The sequence below is a fragment of the Pterocles gutturalis genome, unplaced genomic scaffold (genome assembly GCF_000699245.1).
Source record: "Pterocles gutturalis isolate BGI_N339 unplaced genomic scaffold, ASM69924v1 scaffold43432, whole genome shotgun sequence".
NCBI lineage: Eukaryota > Metazoa > Chordata > Aves > Pterocliformes > Pteroclidae > Pterocles > Pterocles gutturalis.
Genome location: NW_010111754.1, coordinates 2588 through 13614, shown reverse-complemented (window position 1 = coordinate 13614; position 11027 = coordinate 2588). Strand labels below are relative to the sequence as shown.

The 11027-nt window shown below is 56.7% G+C and overlaps 1 protein-coding gene across 1 annotated transcript; it reads left to right on the top strand.

Moving 5' to 3' along the window:
- The first annotated feature begins 249 nt into the window (after positions 1–249).
- SRF (serum response factor (c-fos serum response element-binding transcription factor)) lies at positions 250–10508 on the top strand. The gene is made up of 6 exons (XM_010073815.1): positions 250–510; positions 5863–6124; positions 8265–8384; positions 9127–9318; positions 9844–9920; positions 10190–10508. Exons 1-6 carry the CDS (start codon positions 343–345, stop codon positions 10283–10285), a joined length of 915 nt encoding a protein of 304 aa, XP_010072117.1. The 5' UTR covers positions 250–342; the 3' UTR covers positions 10286–10508.
- The last annotated feature ends 519 nt before the right edge of the window (positions 10509–11027 follow it).

Genomic DNA, 11027 nt, shown 5'->3' with positions numbered 1-11027 from the left:
GTCAGTCCTTGACAATGGTAGTCCTGCTGCAGGGGTGCTGTGCTCAGGACTGTGAAACCTGAGGGGGAGCAGTCTGGGTCCTGGCCCAGCTGGGGTTTAAAGAGGTAGCAGAGTCATAGGGAGCTGGTGTGACCAAAAGGAGAGCCATGCTGGGAGCATGGGGACATGCCAGGAACTCTTGTCCTGCACTGTATGTGTCCCTGCTGTCTGTGACGCCCTGTTCTTCCCTTGTGCTGCTGGCAGGCCTACGAGCTCTCTACACTGACCGGCACTCAAGTCCTGCTGCTGGTGGCCAGCGAGACAGGCCATGTGTACACATTTGCCACACGGAAGCTGCAGCCCATGATCACCAGTGAGACAGGGAAGGCGTTGATTCAAACGTGCCTCAACTCCCCGGACTCGCCCCCGCGCTCAGACCCGACCACTGACCAGCGCATGAGCGCGACGGGCTTTGAGGAGACGGACCTCACCTACCAGGTGTCTGAGTCGGACAGCAGCGGGGAGACCAAGGTAATGTTCCTGTGCTTGTGGGCATCCTGGGGGGGCACGGCCTGTGCCTGTGGGACTGTGCTGGGAGCCCTGATCATCCCCAGCCCTCCTTGAGTAGCGGCTTGGGAAGCTGAGGATGAGTCCCCTTTTGCTGCGACTCCAGCAAGCTTGTGCTGTGGCTTCTCACGGCTGGCTCCTTGGCTGCTGGTGGGGGTGATTTGGAGAGGGAGGGAAGTGGGGTGTCAGGTGTCCTGGCCCTGGCTTTTGCTGCAGGGCTCCCACCAGCCCAGGCCACCTCCCTGGCCAGCTCTCAGTGCTCTTATCTCTCCCCAGGCGTCTCCATGCTCTTGCACTCATTGATAAAAATTTGATTCTGCCTCCATGGCCTTATAAGGCCTGGTTTCCCTCACCAGAGTCCCTGGCAGGGCCCCTCACATTCCTTATAAGCTGCAGCTGTCTCTTGCTTTGGTGCTGTTTTGGAAGGGGGCAGGGAGGACATGGGGAATGGAAACATTTTGCTGGACAGAGTGTTTCTCCTCCCTGCCTGGAGTCACTGCAGGCACCAGCCCTTGCCTGCCCATGTTAATTGTGGCCTCTTGGGGTGCCGCAGAGAGCCTGCTGATGGGTGCAGTCAGGCAATGGCCCTTCTCTGCTGGAAGGGTCATGTCTTCTTCCTGCATCCCCTGGTGCTGTTCCTCAGAGCTGTTGGAAGAAAGCTGGCTCCTGTATCCCTGCTGTTGCTTTAGCTGGTGCTCGGCTCCACAAGTGCTTGGAGATGGGAGGCAGGGGACTTTCTGGTGCAAGGCTGGGACAACGTTGCACCACAGCTTCTTGGGCCTGCATGGAGTGCCGCTGGGTGCTGTGAGCTGCTGCATCTCCGCTGTAGCTGTGCTCGTAGCATGGGTGCTGGGCTTGCTGCTTTCAGAGGTACTGTGGCCTTGCTTTAGAAGCCCTTCAACCAACTGTCCCCAAGCCACAGCAGCATCCTTGCCCTACAGTAGCTGCTAAACATGAAGCAGGCAGGACCTAGAGAACAGCATTTGAGATGCCTGTGCTGTAATCCCAAAGGCAAGGAGTGCAGCCCTGAGATGTGCCCAGCATGGGCACTGCAGGGGCGCTCAGCTGCATGTTTGTATCCTGTAGCAGCAGCTCCACAGCTCTGGTCCCAGTCCTGCTGAGTACTTGGCAGACACAATTCCTGTGTGTCTTCTTCCCCACGTGTATGCAGTGCTTCACCAAGCAAAAGCTGACTGCTGCTGAGCCCTGGGAAACAGCAGCAGTCCCAGAGATCCATGTAGGCAGAGGAGCTGTGGTGGGCCAGGGTGTTGCTGGCTGGAAAGCTCTGTGCTGGAGCCCAGAAGAATCCCTGGGTTATGGGAGCACAACAGGCCTGGCTGTCCCAGTCTGGTGTGACTCCTCTGGGTGCATCTGATTCCAAATGTGAGCTGTGACAGCCCTTTCCAGGAGCCTGTTGTCACCAGCAATTTCTCCCTTGCACAGCCTGTGTTTGTCAGGACTTGTGCCTCTTGAGCTTCTCCTGGATGTAAAGGAAAGTCCTGTAGGCATTTTGTCAGGAGACAAATGACCTGTGCCGGCAGTATTTTGTAGGTGCAGCAAGCACTGTGTGTGGCAGATGACCTGCCATGGGGTCATGGGGCTTGTCCACATTTTGTCTTTTTTAAGATTTTCCCAGAAAATACTGCTAGGTGGTGGCCCCAAAGGTGGTGTGCTCTTGGGTTGCAGTTACTCTGCAGAGGAGATGCTTTTAACACAACTTCTCTGTGCCCGCTTTCTGATGCAACCCCCATGGAGTGCCCTGCGAGCTTCATCTCGGTACTCACAAATGGTATTGCTTAATGTGGGGTGCCTTGTGGCCACAGCCAGCATTTGGTGTGGGGCTGGAGGAGCACTGTGGCCCCATCTTCTGCTTGACATTCTGGCTGAACTCACCCCTGGCCTGCTAGGGTTCTTGCCATGGTAAGCCCTAGGTCTGGGGACAGTCCACCCTGACCCTCCCCAGTCTTGCTGTGCTTTCTGCAGGGCTGGAAGCCTGGTTTGGTGCTTGGGCACAGATCAGTGCAATTCAGATAGACCAAGAAGCCCTCTGAGAATGAAGGGACCCTGTGCATGGGCCGTGCTAGGTGGTTGGCATCCTTGCTGAGGGGTAGGTGGTACACAAGGCTGGGTTATGGGTGCCTCATTGGAGGAGGTGGCAGGAAATTAAGTGCTTGGACCATCAGGTCCATCCATGTAGGATGCTCTGGGAAGGTTGGGTGGTTGCTCCCTGGCCTTCCTGTGAACCCTGCCTCCTGGACTTCTGCATGGACAAAACCTGCTTGTGTTCAGCTGCTGCAGCAGAGGGGAGAGCAATGCAGCCAGGCTATTACCTGTAGTCAGCAGCCTGCTGGTATTCCTTTGTGCTACAGCTAGGAGCAGCTAGGAGATCCTCCTGCTGTGCCAAACCCAAATTCCCTGCATGGAGCTGAGCTCGGACTGCTGCTGGAACTGAGGCACGCTGGACTTTCGAGGCAGGAGCTATATCCTCACCATGGTAGTGTTGTGCCCTGAGCTGTCTGATCTTTTGCAGGCCCAAAAGGACACAGTGCCCTCATGGAATCTCCTGAGTTTGGTTATGTGGGAGAGGGGATTTTGGAGGAAGCTCGGAGGCTCTATGTTGGGGTGAGCATAGGAGTAGTCCTTATCTGCTCATCTCTTGGGGTGGAGGAAAAATGGGACTTTCTGCCCCATCTGGAATGCAGACCAGGTGTTGGGAGACCAGATTGGGATTTCCCATGTACCACCAAGGCCGGTAGTCCTGCAGTGTCCTTGTAATAATGCTGACTGGTGAGCCTGGGCCGTGCTGAATTGTCCCAGGTAGCCCCCAGAAGCTGTGGAGCTGGGGTCATTTCTATCCCCAAGACCCTGCTGCGGTCCAGGATGGGCATCAACTGGCCTGGGCCATGCCCTGCAGTCCAGTCATGCTGTATAGCATTTATCAAGCATGCACAGTGGTGTGGGTCTGTGCAGACATCTGCCACTATGCTGCACCTCTCTGCTACACGTTGATTCCCCAGGCACTGCTCTGCAGTCTGAAGTTTGCAGGGAGATATGGTGGGGAATGGATGTGCAGCTGGATCAGGAAGGGAAGGGCCTTCAGGGCTCCTGTGCTGCCTCAGGGCTTGTCCGTGGCCCCTTGCGTAACCTCTGCTAAAGGCAACCCGTGACTTGGCTCCTCCTGAAGGCTGGCCTCGTGCATGTTGTCTGGGCTTTGCAGGGTGCTGGGGGGAGCCAAGGTGCCCAGGGGCTCTGAGACATCCCAGGCAGGCATAGAGAGAAGGCAAGGGGTGTCCAATCCCAAGGTTTCTTCCAGCTCTCTTTCTGTACTGGGAGCTATTGCTGAAGTCCATGAGAAACACAGCAAAGATGGGAGGAATCTGAGTCTCACCTGTGGCAGAGTAGAGAGAGCAGAGACGAGGCGTGCGTGGTTTGAGCCTGCTGGCACAGCCTCCCTCCCAAGCACCTTTGCTCTTCTGATCATACTGAGATTTGCCTTTGTGCTTGCAGAGAGTCCTGGGAATTCCCCCTGAGTAGGGTGCTGTGAATCTTTTGGGATACCTCCACCAATCCGTAGAGTACGGGGTGTGAGGGACTGCTAAGTGCCCTGGATGCCTGGGGACTATATCTCGGGGGTGTCCAGCTTCAGGGCTGTGCCTGGGGATGAGGGAGCCTGGCTTTTTCCAGCTAGGAGCGGGACCCACTCTGCTCTGCTATGGCTCCCATGGCCTGGTGGGCTGGGGGAAGCTCTGCCCTGTCACCCACGTGGGGAGGGTGCCCACAGCCTCCTGGTCCCATGTGGGATGGCAGGAGTTTGTGGTTGAGCTAATGGAAAGTGCCTCTGCTGGGCTCTGCTCTGTTATCACGTGCTTCTTCTAATTCGGACTTCAGGGACTGTGGTGCCAAGGCGGAGGGGTGTTGTTCTCCTCCCTCCCTCCCCAGGCTCTGGGGCACGGCTGAGTGCCCGGGATTGGCTCCCCCTGTCCAAAATGGGCTGCCTTCCCTTTTTTAGCTGTTGGTTGAGCTGTGAATCCTCGTTCCTGGCAGCTTGACAAGCTGGGAACAAGGCTTAGCATGTGGGAGAGCTGGGCCCACCAGCCTGCAGCAGGAGGGGTGGGAGTGTGGCAGCCTTAACTCTTCCCAGGCGTGCCAGCAGCCATGGCAGGGCGCGGGGACAGCAGGTCCCTTGTGGCCTGTGGCGAGGTCTCCTGTGGAGCAGTGTGTCTGCAGTCTGCTCTTGGCCAGCTGAGCAGGGCAGGATGGGGCCGTGGAGACCCTGGGTTATCCCCAAGGGGATTTGGAAGAAGCCAATCTTAGGTGAAGGGTGACTACCAGGGGCAGCGGGGACCGTGCTGGGGTTTGGTTGATTCCTGAAGATCCAAGCCACATCCAGCCACATACTTTGTGGCTGCGGAAGCTGGGGTGTTAGGTGCCCTGTAGCTTGGCACACGCACTCTTCCCCTTGTTCCCGGACCCGAGCTAGCGCTGGCCCAGCCCAGGGCCCTTTTCCTTTTCCTCCTGGGGATCAGCTTCCTTGGCAATGCTGTCCTCAGGCAGGTGCAGAACTCTGATGCTCCTTGCAGAACTGTGGTGTGTGCTGGCTGTAGGTAGCGTGTGTGGTCTCTTGGAAGCATTTGTCTTCTGCCTGCTCTCTGCTGCTGGTGGACTGGCAAATGGGTGCTTCCCCTGGCCAGGTTCTCCCCTTTGTTCCAGGAGATCTGTGGAGGGCCTGCCAAACCAGCTGTCAGGAGTGGCTCTGGGCCTCCCTGGGGTGCAGGTTTGGCCTCACCTCTCCTGTGTTGCTTTCGTTGAACAGCTGCCTTTAAGAGCCAGTTCTCGGCTAGTTTTTGGCCGTGTGTTTCCTGCCATAAGGGAAGTGGTGTATGTTCCTGACAGGAGATAGTGTGTTTGCCTTTATGTCTGTTCCTGCAAGGTCTGCTTTTGCCTGTTGTGTGCCAAAAAAGAGGCTGTTCTCCTCGTAGAAGCTATGGGGACTCCTGGGAAGGGGAAGGGTTGCTTCATCCCCTGGTGTCTTGCAGGGAAGTCTCTCAGGGGACCTGCATGGCCCTGGGCTTGTATCCAAGGTTTAAGCTGAGCTCTCTCCAGCTCTTCTCGTGCTGCGTTATTGGGCACAGTCTTCTCATGTTTGTACAAGCAGTTTCTCTCTGCTCCCCAGGCTCTGCTCCGTGTGCTGGCAGCAGGCTATGGGGGTATGGATTAGCACGGGGATGCAATGTATGGAGCCCGGTTTGGTCGCGTGGGTGGATGTTGACCAGATCCAAGGGCTGGTCTGAGTTGTCACCATCTCTCCTTCCCCAGGACGCACTGAAACCAGCGTTCACTGTCACCAACCTGCCGGGGACAACGTCCACCATCCAGACAGCCCCCACCACCTCGACCTCCATGCAGGTCAGCAGTGGCCCGTCATTCCCCATCACTAATTACCTGGCGCCAGTGTCTGCCAGCATCAGCCCCAATGCCGTCACCAGTGCCAACGGGACAGTGCTGAAGACTACTGGAGCCAGTGCAGTGACATCTGGGGGCCTCATGCCAATACCCACCGGCTTCACGCTCATGTCAGGTCAGTGCCTTTATGGGCTGAGGACTGCATCTATCCGCCTCTGCGTGTGGAGTGTGCGCTGCCCTCTCCAGAGGAGAGGAGACCTTGTGGCAGGAGAAAGCAGAGTGGTTGCTACTGCAGGGTGAAGCTGGCTGAGATTCCTTGCTTAAGCCCAGCCAGGCCAGTGGCTGAAGCAGTGTCGTGTAGTGACTATTTCCTTAGAGTGCTGCTAGCTGTCCCTGCTGCTGGGAAGGGCGTGGTGGTACGGAGCTGAGCTGGGACCCCAGGGCAGCACCAAGAAGCCTGGAGGGAGTGAAAAGAGCTGGTGGTGACAAAGCCTTTCTTTCTCCCTCCTTTTGGCAGGTGCTTCCCTTTCTCCGGGGACCCCTACCATTCCTCTCACTCAGTTACAGACGCACTCCCTGGCTCTTTCCAGCCAGCAGGGCCAGGTGGTCATGGGTATGGCTGGACAGCTGCAGCAGGCACAACAGACAGTCTTCCACTTCCCTGCCAGAGCTGGAGGGCAGATTGTGCCGCTGACAGGTCAGCACTCGCTTCTCCTCCGCTTGCTTGAGGTGGGGGGATGGAGGCGTCTGTGAGGGTCCTCTTCCTGGCCAGAGAGCTGACCCCCAGCTGAGGTGGGGGGCACAGAAGAGGCAGAGCACAGGGCACCCTGGCTGTGGCTGCAGGGGAGAGATGGGAGGACAGGGCAGAGAATGCTTGGTGTAGGTAGGAGCACCATCCCGGGGGATACAGGCTGAGGGAAGCAGTGGGTTGGCAGTCTCCTGCCCCGGGGTTTGCCCGGCAGACAGTAAATGAAGAGGAGCCAGGTCCCTCATGCAGCTGTGCTGAGGCTGAACTGTGCTGCTCAGAGGACTGATGGAAGGAGGGGGGCAGCCCACATCTGGCAGGGGTTGGATGCCCAATGGATGTGTTTTTGAGTGCTGGCATTTGGCACTGAGCAGCTGCACTTGCTTTTGTATTTGGATCTGCAGTCAGTTGCTGAACGACAGCGCAGAGGATAGATGAGGAGAGACCCCAGAGCAGAGGAGAGGGTGGTGCTGCTGTGCTGCCTTGTACGCGTTGTCCTTTGTAGGTATTTCTTGTTGTGCTGTGTCAAGGATCTCTGGGCGTTGCTCTGGAGCTGGATGTGCTCCTGGCTGGAGTTTCAGAACAGGGCTAGGCTCACCTTTGTGGGGCAGCCATCATCGGGGGACTGGCACCAAGAGTGAGACAGTCTTTCTTGTGTCCTGCCTGTTTGTGCCCAAGTCGTTGAGTCTGATAGCCCTTATGGCTCCTGTGAGCCCAGATGCATAGCGTGAGGCCATGCAAGGGGACTGAATTTCCCTTGGGATCTGGAGGAGCCAAGAGAATAATGGACACATGTCTCTGGTGTGGTATGTGGGGGGGATACCTAGTCTGAGCAAGGCAGCTGGTGATTCCTGGTCTCTGGCATCCAGGCTCTTCCCTCTGGAGACAGGACCTGAGCCTGAGGAAAGCTTTCTGTGCTAAGCTCCATCTCTGGAGCTGAAGAGCTTTGCAGTGAATGGGCTGGGCTGGAGATTGTGTGGCCATGCTCCCGCAGCTCTGTGGTGCACACCTTGGGGACTAGTTGTCTCTAATCTCTCTGTAGGGCTCTGGGATGTTCTTGAGATCACAAGATAGGTGAGATAGCTGTTTCCCTGTGGAGGATGGAGCTGGGCTCCAGAGTGTGAAGGCAGCAGGACCCAGCTGGCGGTTCTGCTCGGTGCAGCGAGACGATCCTTGCAGGGCTGGCTGAGCATGGGCAGTGAGAGGCCATCTCCTCCTGTCATCTTCTGCGATGTGTCTTGGAAGAGCCAGCAATGGCGAGGAGGGCTCCAGACATTCCTGAACCATGCCTGGGAGCTGGACAAAAGCTGATGTGGCTATTCCTTTTCTCTCTGGAGCCCTGTAGGGCAGCTAAACCCTCCTTGGCCCTTTTGTGCCAGGAAAGAGCCTGCTGTTTGGGGCAGGGCCTAGTTTCTGCCACGTGCTGCTTTTGGCTAGCCTTCCCCAGCAGAGTGCAGAACCACGCTGCAGAGCTGTATGCAGCCAGAGAGGGACTGGGGGTGTTTCACATGGCCCAGAGTGCCTGTGTCCTTGCTGAGCCCCAGGCTTATGGGCTCCTCTCTCTCCCCAGGTGGTACCATGGCTCAGCAGGTCCCAGTCCAGGCCATCCAGGTGCACCAGGCACCGCAGCAAACGTCTCCCTCTAGCGACAGCAGCACTGACCTTACCCAGACCTCTTCCAGCGGAACAGGTAATTGGGACATTATGGTAATCATGTTCTGTCTTCCTTCCTAACCACTGCTGATAACAACCCACACCAGTAGCCGTCACACCTGCTCCCTGCCCAGGATCCCTCTTCAGACCAGCTCTGTCCCAGCCTTTCTGACAGTTTCCCAGGTGTAGTTTCCCCTGTTGCCAGCACCTGTGCTATGCTATGTCTAGGTAGATGCAGCTGTGCAATCCCTTACAAGGTATTTCATAGCCTCTCCAGATAATTAGCTGCTCTTACTTGGAGCACAGAGCTCGGAACAGGTTGCCTAGTTCTCAGATGGTTTCTTAGTGAGCCAGCAGGACCCCTAGCACAAGGCATTGGCTTGTATCTGCTTGAGATTTTTACTGTATATAGAATGCAGAGGACACCTCTGTTGTCAGCAAAATCTGAGTTCAGGTGCCTGGGTGCAGGCTGAATCCAGTTCAACAGCTTTATTAAAGCTTCACCAGGAAACTCCTATCTCAAGTTGAATTCAGTGTTGGGCTATTTGGCTACTGTGCTTTACTACCCTCTTGTACTCGCTCATGAAAGGAGAGGTTTGAGCTCTCCTGCCTGTTCCCTGGGGCTTTTCCCTAAGAGCTTGGGAGAACAAGATGGGTATCTCCGTGCCCCTGCTGCTTCAGAACAGCATGCCAAGGGTAGCTGAGGGAGGGATGCTGAGCAGGCACGAGTGTAGCAGACTTCTTCTGTGTGGCTCACGTGTGGCCTGTCCTCATTCCAGTGACCCTTCCGGCGACCATCATGACATCGCCTGTGCCAACCACTGTGGGTGGCCACATGATGTACCCCAGCCCACATGCGGTGATGTACACGCCCACATCTGGCCTTGCGGATGGTGGACTTGCAGTCCTCAATGCTTTTTCACAGGCACCCTCAGCGATGCAGGTGTCCCATGGCCAGGTCCAGGATCAGGGTAAGACAGCTGTCTGTGTCAGTGCTCCCTTAAATGCTCTGACACCCTGGTTTTTCTCCTTGTGTGTATTTATGCTATGTATTCATTTCAAATAATTTTCTTCTAAGCAGCCCTAGCAGCTGTACAAAGGCTTGTCAAGGGTGATACTTGATGTGTGCTTTTAGATCCCACTGTTCTCCTATGCAAAGGATTGCTTGAGGTGTTTGCTGGGGAAAAGGGTCAGGGTTGCTGGGACAGGTGGCAATGGGGCAGGCAGTGAAGGGAGCTAGGAAAATCTGGAAAGGATGTGTGTTTACGTGAGGGGGCAAAGCAGCATGAAGCCCTGCAGGCGGGACTTGGATTGAGAGCTTGTGCCTGCTTCTCCCTGCATCTGGAAAACTAGCACATGTGGCTTTCTCCTGGGGCACCTCCATGCATGCAAACAGGCACCTTCATCCCTGGGAAGCTCCACGGAGCTCAAAGGAAGGACTCATGGGGGAGCACTGTTTAAGGGATGGTGTCATTTGTGTTCTCTCTCTGTGGCAGGTGGTGTCCCCCAAGTGTTCCTGACAGCACCATCAGGCACGGTTCAGATCCCAGTCTCAGCCGTCCAGCTTCACCAGGTAGGTGCTGAGCGGTACTCGCAGGTGTTCAGGGGGTGTCCTTGCTCTGCCCTTGCCTGCACATCCTGGGTGGGTCTGGGCAGACCCGGGCACTTGGGTAGGGCCAGTCCCCAGATCAGGGAAAGATGTCAGTGCCACCCACCCTCAGGTGAGCAAGTCTTGCCCTCCTTGGACAGGTGTCCAGAAAGCACAGTGCCACCTGGGCTGCTGGCACACATGATCTTGGGGTATGCTGTCCCCCAGTGCTTCCTTCTCCCTTTTCTCTCTAGATGGCTGTCATCGGGCAGCAGAGCAGCAGTGGCAGCAGCCTGACGGAGCTGCAGGTGGTCAACTTGGACACCTCACACAGCGCCAAGAGTGACTGAGAGTCCTCTGCTGCTGGCCTTGTGCTGTCCCTGGCTTGTTGTGCCAGTGCTGGGGCTGGCAGCAATTCCTTCTCGTACAGACTGCACCAGTTATTTATTGTTGCCTTTTCACGTTTCCTTCATCCACACGTGCACACACACACACCCACCCACACCCACACAGATACACACAGGCATGCGCGTGGGGCTGCAGGGCCCACCTGAGGTGGAGCTGTGCTGGGGCTGTGCAGGGCTTTCGGGGCATTTCGGATGCTGCAATAGCTGTGTTTGTCTCACGCCAGCCAAAGAAACTTGTCTCTTGAGGGGGAGGATTGTGCTGTAAATAAATACTGCAGGCCGTTCCCAGCTGGAGGCTCTGGCTCCTTCTGGGTGCTCTAAGACATGTTGCCCATGAGTGTTTGGCTCTGCGAGGGGCTCAGCTCAGACCTAGAGCTGTCCTGCAGATGCAGCTCAGAGCAGAATGGGCCAAGGCTGTGCTGCTGGCCTCAGCAATGTGCCTTTGTGGGGGTGACAGTTCCTGGCCGCAGCAACTCACCCTGGGCTCTGGACAGGGGAAGAGTGGCCAGCTTGCATGTGCATCTCTGCTTGGACCTGCACGCCCTCCCTCCGGAGGGCCAGGCACAGCCTGTGGCACATGGTCCCATCTTCCTTGTCCTCCTTGTATGCACTACAGTGAGCCCTTTGCTCTCGGTGCCTCCTTGCTGGGCTGCTGGGCAGATGTGCAGCCTGCCTGGTTCTGCCC